The sequence below is a fragment of the Dendrobium catenatum genome, unplaced genomic scaffold (genome assembly GCF_001605985.2).
Source record: "Dendrobium catenatum unplaced genomic scaffold, ASM160598v2 fragScaff_scaffold_1557, whole genome shotgun sequence".
Lineage (NCBI taxonomy): Eukaryota > Viridiplantae > Streptophyta > Magnoliopsida > Asparagales > Orchidaceae > Dendrobium > Dendrobium catenatum.
The window spans coordinates 3,680,704-3,707,811 of NW_021320019.1; the positions used below are offsets into that span (position 1 = coordinate 3,680,704).

At 33.8% G+C, this 27,108-nt stretch overlaps 1 protein-coding gene across 1 annotated transcript in view; it reads right to left on the minus strand.

Moving 5' to 3' along the window:
• LOC110114017 (mannosylglycoprotein endo-beta-mannosidase-like) overlaps window positions 1-27,108 on the minus strand; it is a 54,556-nt gene that overhangs the window by 21,454 nt on the left and 5,994 nt on the right. Inside the window, 4 exon segments of the mRNA XM_028700583.1 lie at window positions 19,102-19,306; window positions 19,428-19,597; window positions 21,172-21,402; window positions 21,695-21,821. Of these exon segments, the coding sequence (XP_028556416.1) occupies window positions 19,102-19,306; window positions 19,428-19,597; window positions 21,172-21,402; window positions 21,695-21,821 (733 nt within the window).

The window sequence follows — 27,108 nt, forward strand, 5'->3', positions numbered from 1 at the left end:
GAAATCTGTCGTTGCCAGTGCCTCGTCTACGCAACATATTCAATTTGGGGAGGTATTTGGGTGCTTCTTTTATGAAGAAGGGTGAATAGAACCTATTTTCGTATTCGGAAGGGGCATGAGATCGTCCTTCAAACTGAAAATGGCGGATTTCCCTCGCCTTTTACCTGTATTGGTCCGCTTGGGAGGGGGAAAAGAAGAGACTTCAAGCAAGAAGTCTAGAGCATTACCGATAATCTCCCGATCCGCTCAGACAAGGAGTCCCGTCGCGCCCGCCCTCTCTCAGTCTCACTTTCTCCCTCTCGGTTCTGCACATCCCAAAAAAAAAAAACTCCCCTACTCCCTCCGTCTCTCCTCTGTTTTGGACCGAACCAAGAGCAGAGCTCCCCCGACCTCGTGTCTCTCTTGCTCACACGACCCGCTGAAGCCCTTCTCATCTCTCTGTGTTCGCGAGCTTCAGGCGAAACTGAAGCTCTTTCCCGTTCTTCCGTTCCAACTTTATGGAGATGATTGTTTGAGCCATGGTATCTTGTAGGGATCTGTATACTATTGTTGCTTATGATAAATTGCTATGCCTTGGAACTGTTAGACGAATGCTAGGCCAACTCAAAATGTCATGTTTTTCTTTCTAAAGTTTGTTTGAAAGGTTATGATTTGATAACATTCTCTTTCATTTTAAGGGTCCTAGTGTGCTTTGGGTAAATTACATTGTGATAAGTCTAAACAAGTATATAGGTGAATCTATCTTTCTCTGAAGTATAAAGCATGATCCTTACCGTGACTAATTCTATGGACCCTTGTTGTATTGTATGCTAGTTGTTCGATGGAATGTCTCAAAGGAGTTCCGGTTATATTGAAACTTTGTATTAAGATGAATCGTCGGTTTTGCATTTGTCTAAATAGCCATTTAACTACTTTGTTTCTTGCAAGTGTGGTCATTTTCTTACATGATTATTTGATGGGCAAAGAGGAGATATATTTTTTTTTAATGTTGGAAATTTGGTCCCATGTGTAGCTTTGTTCTCTAACAAAAAAAATGATATTTTAACGCTCTTGAATATTGATAATAATTATTGCTAAGACATGGATAGTTTCTTATGATATAGTTGAGATTCACATGTTGGCTTATGTTGCTTGGAGAATAATTCTTCACATATAAAATCTGCATTCAGTTATGATTTGAATAGCATGATATTTGTATTCAAGTAAAGGTCATGAGAGATTATAAAGGGTGAAATTATTTGCTGTTAAGGTATGCTCATGAGGTATTCATGGCAATGCCTATCGAGAGATAATTTTAGTCTGAACTAAATAAATGAAGAACTACATTTGGATGATATTTTGTTAGTGCTCCTAAGATCTTTCATGAATTCTGAAGAAAGTTAAGAGTTCGTTCATTTATTTAAAAGGTAGCTATATATAAACCTATCACATAGCTTGTTTATATGGTTGATTTAGTTAACAAAAAAAAAGTGAAATCACTTCTTAGCATGTGAATATTTATGGAATTGAAATCACTTCTTAGTATTTTGATGAACCATTTTGTAGATGAATTTTAGAGCATATTTATGTGTATTTCTTCTTTGAAAGAGATCCTTGAGCTTATTGGAATTATGGAGGTGAATATTCTTTGAATATATGCGTTGTTCTTAGAGTAAGATTTAGACTTATTTTCCTCTTATGTTAATGAATCAGGTTGTTTATTTGGCTTCTTTTTATGATTGGTTGGAAGAACCTCACATGTGTTTCTATAATTAAATGGTTTCATCAGTGGAATTTGGAGATAGTATTAAATAAGCATGAGTTTTACATCTTTTCCATTACCGGTGCAAGGATAATATTGGCATCGAGCTTTGACAAAAATTATTGTTATGAAAATATAAACTTTATCACATAGAAAAAGTAGCCTAATGCATTAATTGTTATAAAATTTATTGTCCTTCGAATTACACATTTACAAGCTTTCTTGAATGACACATAGCATGAAAGTGGACGGTTGTTGTAGAGCAACCATGAATTCCTTAGTCATGCAATTTATATTGTTAGTAACATGTTTAGCTATGAGGGTTCATGGATAATGAAATATTGCTATGCTATCTTCTCTATTTGATTAGGTTTTGCCTAAAAAGTGATATTAACAATTGTGTTGGATAGTTCTCATATATCTTTTGTTTCAAATATGGACTTTGCATGGAATCGATTTAACGCTGATTGAATGGTTAAAGGGGAAGTCTATGAGTATTATCGCAAATATTTCGCATGCTTCATGTTTTGACTTAGAGAATATATAGTTAAAATTCAAACTTGTTTGCTTTATGTTAAGAGTTTTTTTTATAAATCATGTAGAGAAATACATGAATATTGGGGAATGTCATGTTTATTCGTATATCTTTGATGAATTTTCACAAGTCTAGAAGTGTTGGAGAGCTTTTTTATGTGCTTCAAAATCAGAAAAAATATTTTCTTTGCACCAAACCTCTCTTCTTTTGATTATATTTTAGTCAAGTATCAAAATCAAATAAGTTGATCGTTTATTGCTTGATTTAGAGAAATATAATTTTGATTCTCATCTTTGAATATATATGATTTAATATGAAGATATTGATTGATGTGTAAGAAGTGATTTTGCATATATCTTCATTTGTAGCATTAAAAATCATCTCTTTTATACCCTTTTAGTTACTTGTGCTTATGAATAGTTTTGTAGAGAAGTATGCTACATTGAAAGGTCTCTTTGCATGAGTAGAAGTGTTTTTTCGGAATGCTGGGAAGTTTTGTGAGTTTCTTTATGATTGGGAAGTTTTAGGAAATGTTTTTGTATTGAAATATTTTATGAATGGCTCTATGGTTGGAAGCTTCGTGAAAGTTTTGTGAGTGGTTTTTGTATTGAGAAGTTTTGTGACGAGTTTCACTAATTGTTTTATGATAAGAAATTTTGTAATGTGTCTTGTGAATGTTTCTTGATGTAGGGCTTCATAATGACTATTCATCGAGAAATTTTCACAAATCTACCCCACTCCAAATAAAAAAAAAAGCACTTGGTTTTGTGTCAAAAAAGAATTTCTTTTTTGTTTTTTTGGTGTTTTGTTTTCTTTTAGATAAGGGGTTTCATATGTTGTTTCATTTGGGGATTTCGTGAGTAGATTTTGGGGATTAGAGCTTTATAGTTGATTTTGGATTGAAAGACTCTTTGATGTCTTTATTTTGGAACGGATGATCTTGTTTATGTAGAAAATTGTCTTTCTTTTAGTTTGCACTTGCTTTCAAAGTGGTTTTGGATTAATGTAAAGTAAGAGCATGTTTTGGGTTCTAAGTGAAAAGGCCATGTTGATTTTATTTTTGGGGATTTGCTCCTCTTTGTCATTTGGAGTTTTATTTAGAGGATAGTTAAGTTTGTTTGAGTTGGGTATTTATTCAAGTGCTTTGTTTGAAATGTAGAGACATTAAAGAGCATTGAAAATACCTTCTTCCTTATTTGTATCACATCGAATTGGGGAGAAGGTTGTTTTAGAGGCAGACTTGGCTTCAAGGAAGTGTGCCTAATAACAACAATGCCTACATCCCCTTTATGTTTGATTTTTATTCTTTTCTTTCTATTGCATTTAGTCGTCTTTTTCTTTACTTCTCATCTTCCTACTGCTTTGCTACTTATTATCGCACTTTCATGCATAAATCCCTAAGCTTATTGGTACATGTACGAAAGTCTTAAGGGTTAGAAAACAAAATATATTTTAGTCCTACAACTTTAGTGACATCTAAGGACAAAAATTAAAGACTGTGTCTTAGATAACATAGACTTAAGGTGCATGCTCCATATAGGATAGAGACATCAAAATAAAAACTTAGTGACACATTTTCCTAGGTTTAGTTTTATCAACAAATCATTTGTAATCTAACTCTTAAAATGTATTAAAAAAAACATTCAATTCTTAATCAAGTTATTAATAAAATTTGTAATCATTAAATTGCAAACCTAAAGCATACACCTAAAATCAAATTTAACAAATCTAATAATAAACTCCTTACCAATCTTAAAGTATAAAAGATATAGACCTAAATTAAGAGATCGAACCTAAAACTAAATTCATTAGGATAAAAGACTTCTAAAGATCAAACCTTAAATTAATATTTTAAAATCAATAAACAAACTCCTTAATACATAACAACTACTCCAAAGATGAAGTTTATTGGATGGACTACTTCAGTCTGTGGGGCTAAGTGTCCTAAGGAGACTTGATTCCAAGAGCATGGTGACACATCGCCACGAATGGATTTAATGGAGTGTTAAACTTTAAAATTAATTTTTTAATTGGTTTAAGTCAAACCTTAATTGATAATAAATTGCTTAATTCACCTTTTTTTTTAAATTTATAACCAACTGAATAGTTCAACAAAATTGATTGTCACTGGATAACCCAGGCCTACGAGGCTATTAAGTTAGCCCCAAATAGGGTGAAATAAACCTGACGGCCTCGGTGTGAAATAAAGGTGGTAATCAATTAAATACTAAAATAAAAAATTTTAAAAATTAATACTAAAATATTAATATTTAAACTTTAATTAAAAATTCTCATTTGTCCTTTAACAAATCAAATGCAAACAACTATAACTAAATTATCCTAGATAAGACATATCCTAAACCACACAGCCTTTTACACATACCTTAGACTTGTTTGGTTATGACCGACTTCTAGCTTTAGGTTAGGCCGATGTTTTGTTTTGTTATTCAATGTCAATTATTCTTGCTAAGTTAGAGAATCATTCCATTATTTTATGTTCTAGCAATAATATGTACATGTTTCATAAATGCTAATGTTAAATTTCATTTACCTGCATTTATTTTTTGAATGACATCTACACTCATTTGTGTACTTTCCTTTTATTTTGTCTTGCAAGGTATATTGGGATGACTTGCTCGCTTGAAGCTCTTAAGTGGCTGCGCCACAGGCTTTGCATGGTTAAGAATAATTTGCTTGCTTGAATCTATTAAGTGACAGCACCACAGTCAGGTATAATTTCTACAACTTGTAAAGTAAACTCTTAATTACATAACGAAACTACTACACTTCACACACATATTGTTAATAGGTATTATAGCATGTTTAGGTAGCTAGCCATAGGTCAGTGCACTAACAAAGCTTTGACCCTTTAGGTCAAAGCTTGCCCCCATCTGTGAGCCCTAGAGACCATTAAGGTCATTTAGACCTATAGTGTAGACATTCTATTGTGCCATTGGCATCGTTGTTTTCCCACACGAAGTGGGCATCGTTGTTTTTCCCACACGAAGTGGGCATCGCTAAGATGTTACCTTTTTCTTATTTTGGGTATGATACCCCCACCTTCTGTGAGCCCTAGAGGCTATTAGGGTCATTTAAGCCTGTAATGTAGGCTGCCTATTGTGTCATTGGCATCGTTGTTTTTCCACACGAAGTAGGCACCGCTAGGATGATTTTTTGTTGTGATGTGATGCGGGTACCTTGCCTGGAGGGTACCCTTAGTGTGTTTATTTATTTATTTTGTACTCTGGATGTTATGCATGTATTTTTTTACACACTTTGTTTCACGTTGCACTTTACTTACATGCATGCATTACGTTAGTACACCTAAATATATTTTTATTTTGCATCCATTTCATGCATCATACACAGCGCTAGGTATATTCGTTTGCATATTGTAGAATCCCTGATTTAAGCCTTTTGAACTAGAAATCCTTAATTCTTTATGATAGAGCCTTCCTATCTTGTACGCATATAGGACGATCGATTTGTTTAGGATGTTAGCTGGCTTCCTTTTTAAAGCAAGATATAAGTCCAGATTGCATTAGTTAGGTCGTAGGTGTTAATATCGTATGTACGATATTACATCTCTTATAGATTTAAGATATAAGGCTAGTGGTACGAGTGTTTCATTGTATGCCTTATCGATGAGTAAACCTTCTTTTCTTTCGAAGGTTATAAATCCTACCCACCTGCGTCACATAGATGACGCCACCTCCCTCTTTCCCTCATGCATGTTTGAAGTACATTGTCGTTTCTTGTTCTACAATTTTCTCTTCCTCAAATTGGTCGAGTGATGATTGAACCACGTGTGGATGATTAAACTAAATTGAGCCTACCAGTTCAATCATCACTCGGCCGATTTGAGGAAGAGAAAACTTGAGAAAAAGAAACGACACCGCACCTCAAACATACATGAGGGAAAGAGGGAGGTGGCGTCATCTATGTGACGCAGATGGGTATGATTTATAACCTTCGAAAGAAAAGAAGGTTTACTCATCGATAAGGCATATAGTGGTACACTCGTACCACTAGCTTTAGATCATAAATCTATAAGAGATGTAATATCGTACATACAATATTAACACCTACGACCTAACTGATGCAATCTGCACTTATACCTTGCCTGAAAAAGGAAGCCAGCTAACAACTTAAACACAACCAATCGTCCTATATAGGTACAAGATAGGAAGACTCTATCATGAGGAATCAAGATTTATAGTTCAAAAGGCTTAAATCAGGGACTCTACAATATGCAAACGAATATACCTAGCGTTATGTATGATGCGTGAAATGGATGCAAAATAAAAATATCCTTAGGTCTACTGATATAATGCATGCATGTAAGTAAAGTGCAATGTGAAATAAAGTGTGTAAAAAATGCATGCATGACATCCAGAGTACAGAAAAAATAAATAAAACCATCCAGGCAAGATACCCGCATCACATCACAGTATAAAACCATCCTAACGGCGGCCACTTTATGTGGGAAAACAACGATGCCAATGGCATAATAGGCGGCCTACACTACAAGCCTACCCTAATGGTCTCTAGGGCTCACAGAATGTGGGGGGTATCATACCCAAAACCAGAAAAATATAACATCCTAGCGATGCCCACTTCGTATGGGAAAAATAACGATGTCCACTTTGTGTGGAAAAACAACAATGCCAATGGCACAATAGGAGGCCTACACTACAGGCCTAAATGACCCTAATGGTCTCTAGGGCTCACAGAAGCGGGGCAAGTTTTAACCTATAGGGTCAAAGCTTCGTTAGTGCATTGACCTATGGCTGAATACATAAACATACTAGAATACCTATTAACAATGTGTGTGAAGTGTAGCAGTTCCGATATATAATTAAGAGTTTACTTTACAAGTTGCAAAAATTATACCTAATTGTGGCGCTGCCACTTAATAGCTCAAAGCAAGCAAATTATTCTTGATCACGCAAAGCCTGTGGCGCAGCCACTTAAGAGCTTCAAGCGAGCAAGTCATCCCAATGTACCTCGCAAGACAAAATAAAAAAAAAGTACACAAATGAGCATAGATGTCATTCAGAAAATAAATACAGGTAAATAAAATTTAACATTAGCATTTATGAAACATGTACATTATTACTAAAACATAAAATAATGGAATGATTCTCTAACTTAGCAAGAATAATTAACATTGAATAACAAAACAAAACATTGGCCTAACCTAGAGCTAGAAGTTGGTCCTAAACAAACAAGTCTAAAGTGTGTGTAAAAGGCTGTGTGGTTTAGGATATATCTTATGTAGAATAATTTAGTTATAGTTGTTTGCATTTGATTTGTTAAAGGACAAAAGAGAAATTTTAATTGAAGTTTAAATATTAGTATTTTAACATTAATTTTAAAATTTTTTAATTTTAGTATTTAATTGAATACCACCTTTATTTCACACCGAGGCCGTCAGGTTTATTTCACCCTATTTGGGGCTAACTTAATAGCCTCGTAGGCCTGAGTTACTAGTGACAACCAATTTAGTTGAACTATTCAGTTGGTTATAAATTAAAAAAAAAGATGAATTAAGCAATTTATTATCAATTAAGATTTGACTTAAACCAATTAAAAAATTAATTTTAAAGTTTAACACTCCATTAAATCCATTCGTGGCGATGTGCCACCAAGCTCGAGGAACCAGGTCTCCTTAGGACACTTAGCCCCGCAGACCGAAGTAGTTCATCCAATAAACTTCATATTTAGAGTAGTTGTTATGTATTAAGGGATTTATTTATTGATTTTAAAAAATTAATCTAAGGTTTGATCTTTAGAAGTCTTTTATCCTAATGAATTTAGTTTTAGGTTCGATCTCCTATTTTAAGTCTATATATTTTAAACTTTAAGATTGGTTAGGAGTTTATTATTAGATTTGTTAAATCTGATTTTAGGTGTAAGTTTTAGGTTTGCAATTTAATGATTACAAATGTTAATAATAACTTGATTAAGAATTGAATATTTTTTTTAATACATTTTAAGAGTTAGATTGCAAATGATTTGTTAATTTTTAATGAATTAGATAAAACTAAACCTAGAAAAATATGTCACTAAGTTTTTATTTTGATGTCTCTATTCTATAGGGAGCATGCACCCTCGGTCTATGTTATCTAAGACACAGTCCTTAATTTTTGTCCTTAGATGTCACTAAAGTTGTAGGACTAAAAGATGTTTTGTTTTCTAACCCTTAAAACTTTCGTACATATACCAATAAACTTAAAGATTCATGCATGAAAGTACGATAATAAGTAGAAAAACCATAAGAAGACGAGAAGTAAAGAGAAAGACGACTAAATGCAATAAAAAGAAAAGAATAAAAATCAAACATAAAAGGAATGTAGGCATTATTGTTGTTAGGAAAAAACAACCTTCTCTCCAATTCGATGTGATAAGAAGGTATTTTTAATGCCCTTTAAGGTCCTTACATTTCAAACAAAGCATTTGAATAAATACCCAACTCAAACAAACTTAACTATCCTCTAAATAAAACTCCAAATGACAAAGGGAAACAAATCCCCAAAAATAAAACCAATATGGACTTTTCACTTAGAACCCAAAACATGCTCTCACTACACATTAATCCAAAATCACTTTGAAAGTAAGTGCAAACTAAAAGAAAGATAATTTCCTATATAAACAAGATCATCCGTTCCAAAATAAAGACATCAAAGAATCTTTCAATCCAAAACCAACTATAAAGCTCTAAACCCTAAAATCTACTCATGAAATCCCCAAATGAAACAACATATGAAACCCCTTATCGAAAAGAAAACAAAACACAAAAAAAACAAAAAGAAACTCTTTTTTGACACAAAACCAACCAAGTGCTTTTCTTTTTATTTGGAGTGGGGTACATTTGTGGAAGTTTCTCGATTAATAGGCATTATGAAGCCCTACATCAAGAAATATTCACAAGACACATTATAAAATTTCTTATCATAAAACAATTCGTGAAACTCGTCACAAAACTTCTCAATACAAAAACCACCCACAAAACTTTCACAAAGCTTCCAACCATAGAGTCATTTATAAAATATTTCAATACAAAAATATTTCCTGAAACTTTCTAATCATAAAGAAACTCACAGAACTTCCCAGCATTCCGAAGAAACACTTCTACTCATGAAAAGAGACCTTTCAATGTAACATATTTCTCTACAAAACTATTGATAACCACAAAGAACTAAAAGGGTATAAAAGAGATGATTTTGAATGCTACAAATGAAGATATATGCAAAATCACTTCTTATACTTCAACCAAAATCTTCATAATAAAATCATATATATTTAAAGATGAGAATCAAAATTACATTTCTCTAAATCAAGCAATAAACGATCAACTTATTTGATTTTGATATTTGAATAAAACATAATCAAAAGAAGAGAGATTTCGTGCAAAGAAAATATTTTTTCTGATTTTGAAGCACATAAAAAAGCTCTCCAACACTTCTAGACTTGTGAAAATTTATCAAAGATATACGAATAAACATGACATTCCCCAATATTCATGTATTTCTCTACGTGATTTATAAAAAAAACTCTTAACATAAAACAAACAAGTTTGAATTTTAACTATATATATTCTCTAATTCAAAACATGAAGCATGCAAAATATTTGCGATAATACATATAGACTTCTCCTTTAACCATTCAATCAGCGTTAAATCGATTCCATGCAAAGTCCATGTTTGAAACAAAAGATATATGAGAACTATCCAACACAATTGCTAATATCACTTTTTAGGCAAAACTTAATCAAATAGAGAAGAAAGCATAGCGATATTTCATTATTCATGAACCCTCATAGCTAAACATGTTACTAACAATATAAATTGCATGACTAAGGAATTCATGGTTGCTCTACAACAACCATCCACTTTCATGCTATGTGTCATTCAAGAAAGCTTGTAAATGTGTAATTCGAAGGACAATAAATTTTATAACAATTAATGCATTAGGCTACTTTTTCTATGTGATAAAGTTCATATTTTCATAACAATGATTTTTGCCAAGGTTCGATGCCAATGTTATCCTTGCACCGGTAACAGAAAAGATGTAAAACTCATGCTTATTTAATACTATCTTCAAATTCCACTGATGAAATCATTTAATTATAGAAACACATGTGAGGTTCTTCCAACCAATCATAAAAAGAAGCCAAACAAATAACTTGATGCATTAACATAAGAGGAACATAAGTCTAAATCTTACTCCAAAAACAATGCATATATTCAAAGAATATTCACCTCCATAATTCCAATAAGCTCAAGGATCTCTTTCAAAAAAGAAATACACATAAATATGCTCTAAAATTCATCTACAAAATGGTTCATCAAAATACTAAGAAGTGATTTCAATTCCAAAAATATTCACATGTTAAGAAGTGATTTCATTTTTTTTTTGTTAACTAAATCAACCATATAAACAAGCTATGTGATAGGTTTATATACAACTACCTTTTAAATAAATGAACGAACTCTTAACTTTCTTCAGAATTCGTGAAGGATCTTAGGAGCACTAACAAAATATCATCCAAATGTATAAGTTCTTCATTTATTTAGTTCAGACTTAAATTACCTCTTGATAGGCATTGCTACGAATACCTCATGAGCATACCTTAACAGCAAATAATTTCACCCTTTATAATCTCTCATGACCTTTACTTGAATATAAATATCATACTATTCAAATCATAATTGAATGCAGATTTATATGTGAAGAATTATTCTCCAAGCAAGATAAGCCAACATGTGAATCTCAACTATATCATAAGAAACTATCCATGGCTTAGCAATAATTATTATCAATATTCGACAGCATTAAAATACCTTTTTTTTTTGTTAGAAAACAAAGCTACACATGGGGCCAAATTTCCATCATAAAAAAAAAACATATCACCTCTTTGCCCATCAAATAATCATGTATGAAAATGGCCACACTTGCAAGAAACAAAGTAGTTAAATGACTATTTCGACAAATGCGAAACCGACGATTCATCTTAATACAAAGTTTCAATATAACTGGAACTCCTTTGAGACATTCCATCGAACAACTAGCATACAATACAACAAGGGTCCATAGAATTAATCACTGTGGATCATGCTTTATACTTCAAATAAAGGTAAATTCACCTATATACTTGTTTAGACTTATCACAATGTAATTTACCCAAAGCACACTAGGACCCTTAAAATGAAAGAGAATGTTATCAAATCATAACCTTTCAAACAAACTTTAGAAAGAAAAACATGACATTTTGAGTTGGCCTAGCATTCGTCTAATAGTTTCAAGGCATGGCAATTTATCATAAGCAACAATAGTATACAGATCCTTACAAGACAACATGGCTCAAACAATCATCTACATAAAGTAATTAATACCCCAAACAAATCTGTACGAATCATGACCATTTATGCAAGACAAGTCATACTTTGAGCTAATCAGGTTTATTTCATCTTGGCAATGAGAAATATTGAAGAAGAAGGAAAGAAGGAATAGAGGAAGAAGGAAAAGAAAACAACGGTTGAGAAGAAGAAATGAAGGAAGAAGGAAAGGAGAAGGGGAAGCTTACCTTGCAGCCTTAAAGGAGGTCGGTCGACTAAGACAGGGGAGGCGATGGGCTCGGTCCGGGCACGAGAAATCGGGAGCGGAGGAAAGGGGTCGGGCCACGCGAGGGAGGCCCACGTTGAGCTCGGACCTAGCTTCGGGTTCAAAACAGAAGAACGAGCAGGAGCTTCTATTTCGCCTGAAGCTCGCGAACACAGAGAGACGAGAAGGGCTTCAGGCGGGTCGCTTGAGCAAGAGAGACACGAGGCAGGGGGAGCTCTGCTCTTTGTTCGGTCCAAAACAGAGGAGAGACGGAGGGAGTAGGGGAGTTTTTTTTTTGGATGTGCAGAACCGAGAGGGAGAAAGCGAGACTGAGAGAGGGCGGGCGCGACGGGACTCCTTGTCTGAGCAGATCGGGAGATTATTGCTAATTCCCTAGACTTCTTGCTTGAAGTCTCTTCCATTCCCCCTCCCAGGCGGACCGATCCAGGTAAAAGGCGAGGGAAATCCGCCTTTTTCAGCCTGAAGGACGATCTCATGCCCCTTCCGAATGCGAAAATAGGTTCTATTCACCCTGCTTCATAAAAGAAGCGCTCGAACACCTCCCCAAATTAAATATGTTACATAGTCGGGGCACTGGCAACGACAAATTTCAGGCTTTGGGGAAATCAGAGCCGTTGAAGCCATTGCCTGAACTAGTAAATAGATTCAAATTGCTTAGAAAGTCAAATGGATTTTAGTAGAATTAAATTAGGCTGAGTCCAGTCAAATTGGCTAAGACCAGATTAGACTCAAGTTCGAATTTGACTCAATTCGAATCAATTTGGGTCCGAGCCAGTTTAATAAAATTAATTATATGAAATTGAACTCGAAATCAACACCAATTTAAATCGAACCAAGCTCAGCGCAACATAATAAATTAATTGAGCCTAATCGAACGTGGTCGAGTCTAATCCGACTCAATTCAAGTCGATTCGAGCTCGAATTGGGCTTGACGAGGTTGAATCAAAGCGATCAAATCCCCTCGAGGGCACTCAGACGAAAAACGAGGTCAACAACAGTATCTACTGAGGGTGGTGGATAGAGACTCCAATGATGAACAAAATATAGATGGCAGCTAGCAGCATTTGTGACCAACGATAACTATACTAGGTTCATGATGAGATTGATAAGATTCAATAGATTTTGCTGAATCGACAAAATTTTAAACCTTGAGTCCAATCTTAAATGAATTTATCAGGCAACTCCTAAAATGGAGCAATAAGCCTCTCTCTTACTAAATCTATCAGGCAACTCCTAAAAGGGGCAATAAATGTCATGATCTGGCCCGGCTAGCCCGAAATAACGGGTGAGATCAAATGGTTGTACGAAAAAACATATATAACATAATTAAAAGATAACAATTCATTTCAGAAAAGGACATAAACTTAAATGTCATCCAAACAACTTATGAAAGAGCCACTAAACCATCAACATAAAATTTTCCAATAATTTCTTCTAAACCACAACCACTAAAAACATAAATATAAACATAAACATAAACTCCAATAAACTCCTCATTACAATTCATTGACTCATACACATAACAGAAAAAATATAAAACTTTTCTTCCTAAGGCCCTCTACGACGGTAGGTGTACTGTCGTCTCGTTGTCATCACTTATTAAATGATTCTCCTGAAAAATATTCCCACAACCAGGGGTGAGCTTACTCGCTCAGCAGGTAATTCATATTTTTCATAAAAAATTACATAAAACAACAATAAAACATTTTTTTATATGAAAACTTTAAACAACAATTAATATTGCATAATTTCAAAACCTCTCTATAAAAAAAACATTTTCATAATATTTCCTTAAACATAAACTTTCATTTAACCTTTCCTCAAACATCAACGTTCATATTGCATAGAAAATATATACAAATCATATTATGCATAATGTTTACTATATCACCCGTCTCGGAGGTGTCCATAAAGTTTGTACTGATTATGTATACATTTTCATTCATTTAGTCATTCATTAACCATTTATTTCTGATGAGTCTCTTTTACCATTTGGCTCTATTGAGCCCCTTTAACATTTTGGGCACTCCGCATCAATATGCATAGTTTCATATCTATTTTTAAGTCAATCATATGCTTAAAGAAAAAACAATCATGATTCTGTTATCTTTTGCTTAAAACATGAAAACCACGAGTAACATGTAAGTTTACTAATCTATTGAGATAAAAAGATTATGCTAATATGTCATTTGCAAAATAGAATTCATAAATCATATAAAATTTAAAAATTTTCAAGGTTTACATTGCATAAAAAAATAAACAAAGCAATATACATGAAATTTTTACAATGAATATGAATACCTACCTTAGCACAAGTACAACATTTCTTTAGTGTCTTTTTGACACGTTTCACTCTCTTTAATGATAACAATCTAATAATCACATAAAACAACCAACTAAAATTCTTCCATAAAGCTTTAATCAAATTCCAAATTATTCCAAATTGTCTAAACCCTTCGTTTCTCATTATTCGATCCTTATGAAACTTAAGAAAATTTACATAATTTAAATTAAATTTTTGGATTTATTAAAATTTCTAATTTTTTGAAACCCTAAATCATCAATTTCATCAAATCATTATGCCAAATATTCTCCTAAACCTATTTTAATTATTACCTTAATTATTTTCGGAATTATTTAATTAGAAATTATGAAAAATGCAATTTCTCAAGAAAATTAAAAATTTTTATTTAGAAACATTCCTAACACCCATAGAAATCACTTTTGTGGAAGCACTTTAAGAAATTTTAATTTTAAGTAAAAATCTTAATTTTCAATTCTCAAAATTTCTTGAAGAAAACTTTGTTTCTACTATTAAATCATCTCCCTAAATCTTTCCTATTGATTTCATAAAAAAATGTTGGAAGAAACTAATATTTTTGGAATAACCTTAAATTTTTCCTTTCCAAAAATCTTGAAAATGAGAGAGTTTTACTTCAAATAAAACATACATTGTTCCTCTCTCAACATTCCTCTTCGATTTCCACTAATTTTCTCGCCGGAAAAACTTCGCCGGAGCCACCCGTCCCTTATCTCCTATCCGCCTACCGTCCGCTCCCTTTCAATTTGGCCGAACACACAATGAACAAATGAGGGGAGGTGGTTTCGATTTTCCTTATTTTAGGATATATGTATTGCCAAAAGACCGCTATGCCCTCACTTAAACAATACATGCTTCAATAATCACTGAGGGTATTCTAGGTATTTAGAGGCTTCTATTAAATTTAATTTCTAAATTAAGCAAAATTAGATATAGGTTTTATATATGAAATCGTTCAAAATTTTGCGCAGAATTTTATAAAATTATTTCTGTCGAAATCCATTAACTTTGAATTTTTCACTTAAATCTCGTCGCGGTGCATCGAAATATGTGCGACATTTACGATCATCAAATTTTGGTTTTTACAATAAACGCCAAACTCAAACCACAACAAGCCAAAATTAAACATCCAACCACCACAATCTTCTCAAGATCCCTAACAGGAGATAACCCATGGTTATTAAACAAATTCCTTGAATGTTACAATCTATAGGACGTTAGCACTGGTAGACTGAGAATTATAGGTATACCCAGGATGACGGAACTGAGATCTTGATCGGGGCTATCTCTATCCCCAAAAGCTTTCCCTCAAAAAAAAAATAAATCTTAGATTTTCAAGTTAAATCTAAAGTTATATCAAAATGACTCATCTTTAATAGAAAGTGCTCTCCAAAGAATTGGAGGGGTTATTAATTATGAGAACTTGCGCTTATAAAACGTTGAGACCCCATATCTAAAAAACTCCGATATAAGCATCAGAGGATATCTAGTTATTTAAAGATCAAGCTACCTTAAGAAAAATGAAACCCTAAGCTTGGAAGATGCGATTCATATAAAATCTTTTTTCTTGAGCGAACAATGTTCATCAACTACATATAAGGGAAATTTGAGAACATATAATTAAGTTCACATGTGTAAAACCCGAAAACGACGATCGTAGGGCGCCGCACGCATTTTGATGCGTCGTGTCGTGATTTTAGTGAAAAAATTCAAATTAACGGATTTCGAAAGAAATAATTTTATTAAATTATATACAAAATTATGAACGATTTGATATATAGAACTTATAGCCAATTTCGCTTAAATTGGGAGATCAAAATTTTAGAAGTTTACAAATACCCAAACTACCCCTAATTTTTTCTTAAGTCGAGATGTTTTAAATGAGAGCATAGCGATCATTTGGCAATCTCTATCTCCCTAAGTAAGGAAAATCAAAACCCCTCCCCTCATATTTTCATTCGGCCGAAACCGACAGAAGGGAGCGGACGGATGGCATGGGCGACGGGGAGCGTTCGAACTGTGACTCCGATGATGTTTTTCCGGCGAGAAAATTTGAAGAAATCGTAGAGGAGACTAAGGAGAAGAAGAAGGAATGTTTAATTAAAGCATTTCCCCTTTCATTCTTTAGATTTTTGGAAAGGAAAATTTTAGGGTTTTTCCAAAAAATGTATTTTTCTTCCAAAACTTCTTTACGAAATCAATAAGGAAGATTTAGGGAGGTGTTTTAACGGTAGAAAAAAAGTTTTCTTCAAGAATTTTTTAGAATCGAAAATTATGGTATTTAGCTAAAATTGAAATTTCTTAAAGTGTTTTCATAAAAGTGATTTCTTTAGGTATTATGAATGTTCTAAATCAAAATTTTGAATTTTTTTAAGAATTTGCATTTTTCATAATTTTTTAATTAAATAAATCCGAAAATAATTAGGGTAATTATTAAAATAGATTTATGAGAATGTTTAGCGTAATAATTTGATGAAATTAATGATTTAGGATTTCCAAAATTAGGGGTTTTAATAAATCTGAAAATTCAATTTAAATAATGTAAATTTTCTTAAGTGTTGTAAGGATCGAATAATGAGAAGCGAAGGGTTTAGACAATTGAAAATTTAATTAAAGCTTTAAGGAAAATTTTAAATGACACTTATTTATATGTGATTATTAGGTTGTGATCATTAAGGGGAGCGAAGCGTATCAAAGCGACACTAAGTGTTGTGCTTGTGCTAAAGTAGGTATTCATATCTATTTTAAAATTTTTCATATATATTTTTTGCTATTTTTTTATTCAATGCAAATCTTGAGAGTTTTTAAAGTTTATATGATTTATGAATTTTATTTTGCAAATGTCATGTTAGTATAATCTTTTTATTTCAATAGATTAATAAATTTACAAGTTACTTGTAATTTTCATGTTTTAAGCAAATGATAATTGAATCATGACTATTTTTCATTAAGCATATGATTGACTGAAAAATAGATATGAAATTGTGCATGTTGATGCGGAGTGCTCAAAATGATAAAGGGGCTCAACAGAGCCAATGATAAATGATTGACCAGATGAATGAAAATATATACGTGATCAGTACAAACTCTATGGGCACCTCCGAGACAGGTGATATAGTAAATATTATGTATATTATGGTTCATATATATTTTCTATGTAAAATAAAAGTTTATGTTTAAGGAAAAATTATATGAAAGTTTATGTTCAAGGAAAGATTTTGAAAATGTTTCTTATCTAGAAAGGTTTTGAAATTTATGTAATATTGACTGTCATTTAAAGTTTTCATATGAAAAAGATGTTTTATGTAAATTTTTATGAGAAATATGAATTATCTGCTGAGCGAGTAAGCTTACTCCTGGTTGTGGGATTCTTTTTCACGAGAATCATCTGGGAAGTGATGGAAATGAGACAACAATACACCTACCATCGTAGAGGGCCTCAGGAAAAAAACTTTTATATTTTCTATTATGTGTATGAGTCAGTGGATTGTAATGAGGAGTCTATTGGAGTTTCTGTTTATGTCTATATTTTTAGTGGTTATGGTTTAGAAAAAATTATTGGAACACTTTCAATTTGATGTTTTAGTGGCTCTTTCTTACTTTGTATGGATGATGATTAAGTTTATGTCCTTTTATTAAAACTAGATGAAATTGTTATGATTTTTATGTTATATGTGTTTTCCATACGACTTTCTATTTCCGCCCCATTAATTCAGGCTAGTCGAGCCGGGTCGTGACAACATGGAAAGGAGAAATTATCTGACTACCTTAACAATGAACTCTTTGGTGTACATTATATACAACAAGAGTTTGAAGGAAATTTTTTTGAAGAAAAAAAGGGTTTGAAGGATGACAAGAATCTCTTTGTGACAATATTTATTATATTCTTAATCGAATGTTGGAAAATAAGAGTAGGAGAAATTTATTGAGCTAAAATCTTAATTTGATTTGAAATCTTACATTTTTTTAATTGCTATCTTATGTTATTTTGATATTTGTATTGAACTTCTACTTTGTGCAATTTGTTACTTCTTATTATGTTAGAATATTAATATGCTATTTTTTAACATATTGATTGGTTATAATGCTAATATATTACATCATATTTGCAATTTGACTTCACCCAATCTTTTTATTGTGCCTTAAGGTTTTATGCCTTGTCCCATTGATGAAAAAAGCTTAATACCTAATTGCACAATTTTAAATCATGCATGATAGAGTAGTGGGTAGAGAAGAAAGTGAAAGCCAAGAAGACTTTCTCAAAAGAGGTGAGGACATGAGCGGAAAAATTTGGAGCACGGAAAAGAGACCATTATTCCATTGGGAGAGTGTCAGTCAGAGAGTGAAAAGGTGAGCCAAGCTGCAACTCTAGAAAACTCATCAACCTTTAAAGGAAGGAGCTGGCACAAAAAAATCCAGTCTAGAGGCACAATACAAAGACCCCATGGGTGCAAACTGCGAGCGAAGAAGCAGAGGAGAGCAACAGAGCCACGTGCATAAATAGGAGAGCAAACCATAGCTAGTGGAAGGAGAATGAGCATGCTCACGAAAGGTCACAAAATCGTAGCAATAGAAACAACAAAGGTGAGCTACGGAGCTGCACATGAGATGAAGCTGAGGGAGCGTGCTAGCAAGGAGTGTACTTGCAGGATGAAGTTTAGTAAGCGCGCAAAAAACTTGCTTGCAGAGATGAAGTTAAGGGTTTCTTGTTGGGTGCGCACTCACACCCTGCATAAAAAATGTTTGAATGACTAAAATACATGACCTCAGATTAACAATAGAATCAACTTAACCATTAATCTAGACATGTCATCAAATGAATGAACAAATATTTGATCATATTTACCTAACAAATATGTTTGTACAAAATATACGTACCAACAAACCATAAACGTCACAATAATGATAAAATTCTGGTCTCTCAGCTAATCCACCTCCCCAGCAACGAAGCATATTGAAGTTCATATCAGCATGAAACTTTATGTCTGCCATGTATCGTTTAGCTGAAAGCCGCAACAGCCCATCAGACAATATCCAATTTCCTCCACGGATGAAAATTCGTTGGCCATTTACCCTGAATAATCTGCAAAACTGAGATATGCAACTCAGATATCTATTACTAAATACATGGCCCATTCGTAAATCTCTTAACAGCAAGGAAAGGATTCATAAAAGGATAAAAATGATGACATGAATATACATACCTTCCTCCAGTGGCCTTATCTATTGTACTCTCAATCTTCCGAAATCCAAACTGATGAGACCATGAATCAGACTCGCCAAATCCTTTCACATCAACACTTATTTCAATACTATAAAGTGACTGCTTACCCATGCCATTGGGCCACCACAAATTTGGCTTGTAAAAGAATAACTGGAAAGTAGTTATTAAGCAAATGTATTAGAGTAAAATTTTCATGCTGTTTATAGTAGAAAAAATAGTCCTCCATGGAGATAAAGTAGTAAATACATTGCTGTAACGTAAATGACATTCAGAATATTCAGTTGGTATAAATTTAAGTAATTAAGAGAAGAATACAAGCAAACACGTCAGGTAATCAGAAGATTATGAAAATTTTCAATCTAGAAAACATTTACGGTAAAGTATTCCCCATATGAAGAGGTCTTAAACTTAGGTTTCATTTGGTTCAGCCTTTTTATTGCTCAATAGTCCTGGTAAATATGTGAAGTATTCTTCGAAAATCATTATTTTGCATGTGTGATTTCTCTAAAATTTCATGAACATCTGAGCTAACTAAGGGAGCATATCTCATATTTCTACGAGACAATGATTTTATTTCTTAAACCACAATAAAACACAACATCAACATAACCTAGATGCTTAAATGACATTGATGGCCAAACGTTTCAGAATTGAGCTGATTTAAAGATTTGGGTGCAAAGGAGAACTTGAATCATGAAAGAAATAGGCATCTAAAGCATGATGATGATGAATGTTTAAATTATTTCATGGACATGAAAGGAATAGGTGTTTAAAGCATGATGAAGACAAATGTGTTCAAAATTATTTCATGTAAATCATCCGTTTGATGAGTCTTCATAGAAACATAACTTTCATGGTCGACCTCTTTAACATTACATCATATGTTTCTAGGACATACTAAGGTAAAACAACGGAATTCATTCTCATATAAGCTTCCCTAACAAGTAGAACTTGAAAATTTCAGCAACAAACTTGTGATGACCACTTTACAGAAAATGCTCCATGCTTGACATATGAAGGCAAATCTTGCTACAACCTTCAAAAAAAAAATCCTTTGTTTTCAATTAGCCACAACAAAATAGAAAACTAATCATTAAATTATAAGAAAATCTTTAGGAACTCTATCATTAAAACCCATCTCAACACAGCAAAAGCATAACCCAGAGTGGTTGCTCAACATTTTTCCAAAAAGTTTTCTGTCCAACTGCCAGCCATTCACGACAATAGCAGATGAACTGCACTGATTTCTACTGAAGTATCCAAGATCCCCAAAATCACATCCAAATGTATGCTGAAGTTAAGTTAGATCTCTTATTCTCTGTACAAGATCGAAGAACACCAACTAAAAGGAGAGATTTGCCTGGGAGAAAAGGTATAGTATTTTAACTTCCAGAATATGCATGTACCATCATAGATTGAGGTGCAATCAGGTCAAACCTCACAGTTAAGTGCCAAAAGGAGCAGAAACTCCTCACTTTAATTCTGACAATACTAGGTAGCATAATGTTCTGACGTTCTAACCATCTTAATCTTGTGAAGTAAAATATCAAACTCACCAATAAGAACAACACCGCTCATGAATAAAAAGAATAAATAAGGAAAACTCTGACAAAGTGGTAAAATAAATCAAATAAACGGATCAGAATCCCTTCTTAGAAAAGCATCATAACAAATTATAAGACAACAGGTGATATCAGGTGATATTCAGAAGTAAGATAACTCACTGGAGGAAGCGTGTAATGCACAAGGGACCCAGGAGGGATTGACAGCTCATATGACTGGAGATGCTCTAGCAGAAAAACGTCTTCAGCTAATCCTGCTGTCACTTGGATAGTTAATGAACACTCTGCACGCCAAGAACTTTTGTTTTCCAAATCAACCGTGGTATGTAGATATGATCTCTTATAGTTATCAAAGAATGATGAGACCAGGTGTGGATCGGCTAGCTTGACAGGCTAGATCCAAAAGCCAAAGCATAATATAAGAATTTAAAACAGCATCATATGTCGGTTAAGATTTAAGGAACAACTTTATGGTAGTAGTAGTGATGAAAGTAATAAAGTGATAAAACAACGATCTTGGAAATTTACCACTTGCAGAGAATGATTTTGAGAAAATTTTGGTCTATGCTGATCATGATAACACTAGTGTGACAGTTTTAGGTGCTTGAAATGCACAATAATAGATGATGAAAATGGAAGCTATAATACAAATTTATGGAGTACAAGGTAAATTTTGATAACTTACACCAGTAATTGAAAGTGATACTTCATCCCAGATCCCAGTATTCCTATCCCTGCAGTATGTTTAACAAGAAAATCAAGGAGATACTTTTTCCAAAAAATGCAAATGGAAAGTGGCTGCACTACAAGCAGTAAGAAGACAAGAATGTTATTGTAAGAACTCAAGGTAATAACTCTTCGTGGATGAAGAATTTTGGCATTTGACCCAGACAAAGAACTTAACAAAATAAAGAAAATATAGATTTAAAAGAATATATATATATATATATATATAGAATTTGACTTTTAATAGGACACAATGGAGAAAAAGGATTCATGTAGCCGACCCCACGTAGTGGGATAAAGGCTTGATGTTGTTTTTTAATTATAATTATAATTAATTTATTAATTATAATTAATTAGTACTTAGTAATTAATTACTAATTATAATTGTTTGATTAATTATAATTAAATTCATTTAATTGTAGTTAATCATTAATTAATTATAATTATAATTAATTTACTAATTATAATTAATTAATGATTAGTAATTAATTATTAATTTTAATTACTTAATTATTATTATAATTAATAAAAAAACCCTCTCTTACCTCGGTATGCATGTCGCGCCGATCAACCACCTATACATGCTTTTTTCTAACGTGGTGGGAAGGGAACCCGGTGGGGCACATACAAAGAGGTAAGTGAGCGGCCCTTGAACCCAAAATTCTGTCCTCGGCGTTCGCGTCGAACTGGCAAATCGCTCATACACGTTTTTCTCTAGCGTGGTGGGAATGGAACCCGGTGCGACACCTATGACGAGGCAGATAGGACCGGTGCACACTTTTCTTAGCATGGCTGGGACAACTTTAAGTACCCGTACGCGGCTCTGTACCTGCGAGGAAACAACTATTTTTCTTTTGTAACAGGTACCGAAAACCCATACACGTCTTTCTCTAGCGTGGTGGGATTGAAGATTTCATGGTCGCGATGTCCAAGGACACCTACCATATACGCTTTGCTCTTGTGTGGAGGGAGGCCCAGTTTTCCGTAGTTTTTCCCTAAACGGGGGAGACGTCGGGAGGCTGTCGAAATTTCGAGCGAACAAAAGACCACACTTGAATCTGATTTGGACTCAAATGAACAGTGGAGTTGTGGACTTGAACCTGAACAAAACATAAAAAAAAAAGATGGATAAAAGGCTAAACCCAAGTAAAATAAGATCAGACTGGAGCTAAATTCAAATCAATTTGAACATGCAATTGAACTTGCAAAGACTTCAAAAGACGTTGAACAAGAACTTGAACCTGTACTTTGAGCTCGAACTGTACAACATCAAGTGAAACTTGGACTTGAATGTGACATAGTGCATACGCACTGGACTTGCAAATGAAATTAAAATGAGGACTTGAACCTTCATGTAACATGTCTTGAAGGTAAAATCAAACTCAAAACAAGCTTGAGCAAATGATGTTGAACTGGACTCGGATGCAAATAACAAATGACTTGAACTCAAGTCCGATCGCAACAGACTTTAACAACATGAACTATAGGGAACCTGAATGAAATACACATGACTGGGCTTTGGATGAATGAACAAATCAAAGTCTAAATGCATGGTCGTCCAAGTGAACAACAAGTTGCAAGTGGAAGATAAAATCTCAATACATGCGAAAGATGATTAAGGAAACCTAAGTGATTTAGAATATGCAACCAAAGCAACAATGCTTCTTACAAGCATACACAATGCAACACATTTGAAGCACAAACCTGTCCCTACGAGGTCAAATGCACCATACTTGCAAGGACAACAGATGGTTGCAAAATGCATGTGTATCCTATATGCGCTATTGGAATCTCCAACACAAGCAACAATGCATGTTGATTGAAGAAGGCGACACTGGAGATCAATAGTGGAGGACCCCATTGCCGCAAATAAGTTGTGAATGAAAAAGATGGACATGATGCAGATGTAATAGACTCCTACAACAATCCTTATAAGATCAAATGCACTATACTTACAAACAACAATAACAAGTTGCAGAGTTTATATGTGACTACCACATGTACTAATATAATCTCCAATACAAGCAAGTGTCTGTATATTGAGATGGAAACACTGGCAATTGATAGTGGAAGACCCGTTCCTACAAATAAGTACAATCATCATACCACCTGAGATTGATGAAAGGTGGATATGATGCAGGAACAATGGCTCTCCTACGAACACTTCTAGGATGTCGTAGTAAATACAACGGGTCCCTGTAAACAAACACGAGCCACTTGTGGATAACAACAATGGGTATATTATAAGTACAACGAACCCTTGTGGACACAGTACATATATCACCTACAACAACGGTGATTGAGATTTGTGAGTATGTCGGGTATAAAGACAATTCGATGTACGGAGAAGGACACCTCCCGATAGAATGGAAGAGATGTTTGAACAAATTCGAACTAAACTTCTTAGTGTTCCAAAATTTCTTCTTGACCATTTACTTAGGAAGAAAAAAGTTCTTGCATCCACAAACACTGAAAATGACAAGTGCGCTCAGATACATCTATTTATTTTGAAGGAAGGCCAACTATGTAGTTATGGATGTTACATCTTGTAGAGGTCTACTACATTATAGATCTTGAAAAGAGTTCTTTTCAAGGCAGCAGTCACGAATTTCAAGGACATTCCGGTGAACAAGAAAAGGGAAGTTAACATCAGGATGATGAGGTGCCACATGATATCCAGAAAATAATGTCATCGGATCTGCAACCTATATACAAGTAGACAGAAGGCGTGTACAAGCTTCCAAATAGAACGTTGCATTCAAATGAGGGGTTTCCCACATAACTAAACAGCATCAAATATCTCAAAATACCCTTACACATGCATCATAGTTTGTATACACATAGGTACACAAAAGGGATAAATATATGATACATCGGCATGAGTTCCGACGAGTATGTTATTGGTACACACATGACGTTTAGGGATGCTACGCGAGTCAATAAATTTGAATATGATCTTCCTAAGCATGTAGATAGGAGTCAACAAGGTTCAGCAAATAATTATAAAATGCCCCAAACACCCGCATGGGCCCCGGCGAGCGTGTTATTGATACATACGTGACGCCTAGGGATGATGCGCGGGTCAAATGGTGAGTCTATTTCCGAACCCGATCCTCCTATACGGTTAGATAGGAGACGACACAGTTCGATCATTAAATACATATGCGGCCGCAAGGACGATCGGGATATTTATTTTATACATTCATATTAGGCTAAATTTTTTAGTGAAGAATGTGAAAATACGATTGACTTTAGTGACTTTATTATCATAAATGAAAATAAAGATTTTTGTTTTTATCGACGTATAAGTAAAACCGAAGTTAGAGAGGCTTTAAAGAAAATCAAGTGTGGAAAAGCTGTTGGACCTTATTATTGATGAAATAAAAATACAAATATAACACAAACTAATATTGCAAACTAAAAATAACTTTATTTCCCAAAACATTGACAAACATAAAATAATATAACCATGTTATTTTTAAATTAAAAACACAACTCAATGACACCCTACAACTTAAAATAAAAACAACTTATCAAAGATTTTAGAAGAAAGATATAAGAGAAATGAAAACCATGGAGAGAAGAATAGATAGAAGACTGAGATGAAATAGAAGAAGTGAGGTAGAGGAAGATGGCTCGCAAGCTAAATAACCCGCAAATTATAGTGTCCAAATATTATCACCATTCAACATCCAAAACTCCAGCAACAAATCAACCCTATTAATAGGGGAAAAAAAAGGTCCAAATGCCCACATAAATGTGCCACCCCAAGCAGCCAATAGAAGCCAATTCTTGGGCTTGTTGTGTGATAGAAAAGTCCCCCTCAAACTTAAGGCAAAATTCTATAAGATGGTGGTGAGACCTGCAATGCTTTATGGTGCCGAATGTTGGCCATTAAAAGAGAAGCATAATACTAAGTTAAGTGTTGCAGAAATGAGGATGTTTAGGTGGATGAGTGACTTGACCCTTAGAGATAGAAAACGAAATGAACATATACGTGAAAAGGTTGGAGTAGCTCCAGTGGAAGATAAGATTAGAGAGAGTCACCTTAGATGGTTTGGTCACATCAAATGGAGGCCTTCCAATGACCCGACTAGGAAAGTTGTGGTGTTAGATTTGACTATAGCTTTCGGTGCTAAGGTGAGGGAATGAAGATGTCCAACATATGGATTTTGTGCTAAATGTTGGAGAGCTCTCATTAGCCTTGGAGCCAAAAAGAAAAGAAAATTCTCCCACAACCTTGGAGTTTGAGAGAGAATATAAAATTTCCTATGGCTTTTAAGTTAAGAGAGATATATATAGTATGCAACTTGGAGGTTGCAAACATAGCATGAATCATTGAGTTTTATCGTCAATGAGATGCAATCATCTACCTAAATTAGGTAAATATGAGAAGGTGACATGTAGATTTGGACTACAAGTCGTAATGAATTTATTTGAACTTTTAGGTGTTCAAGGGAGGGGTACGCCCTTCCAACTTGGGTCGAAAGATGAAATAGAGATGGGACTTTAGTCCTTACAATTTTCTAATGTTCTCCTAAACTCTGTACAAGTCTTTTGGAGGATTCTATATGAGTTCAGGAAAAGCACCAAACAAGGATGTTTGAGGGTTTCTAAAGGCTTTTAGGCTAAAGAAAGTTGGAGAATTTTCTACAATTTTGGCTTGTAGGAAATTCAAAGGAAAATGCAACTTAGAGGTTGCAAATTCATGAATGTTCTTTGAGCATTTGGTGTCCAAAGAGAAGATGTACACTCCTAATTTGGGTTAGAAGAATGAGAGGATTTCTAACAACTTCTGAGATGTAGAAAGAAGGAAGCAATGTGCAATTTATGGATTGCAAATTGGGGATACTCTTTGAACATTTGGTATTCAAAGAGAGATTAACACTCACTTGATTTAGGCTAAGTGAATGGGGAAGGAAGATTAGGATTTGGATCCTAGCTCTAGAAGATTATTCATTAGTTTTGTGTTCCAACGAATAGGGTAGAAGAACTAAGAATTTGATTCTTAAGTTCAAGAGCTTCATGCAGTGATATTTTTGAAGTCTTGGAGGATTTCAAATCATCATGCAATAAAGAGAGGAGGATTCAAAAGAGAGCTCCTAGTTTTCTTAGAGTGTTTTGACCATAGTAGTTGATTTGCATTTGAGTTTTGATTATCTCACTTCAATCCTCTAATTTGAGAGTTGCATAAATAGAGTTAAATAATTCCAATATAAGGAGGCCCATGATACGCTTCATGTTTATTACGGAATTAGATGAGCCTATTTGAGTATCTTCCAAAAGTCCACAAGTTAAGGATTGCAATCAAAATCATGCAAACTAATTTAGTTAAGTGTGCAATCATTTGGATTAGAGTTATTCATTATTCGT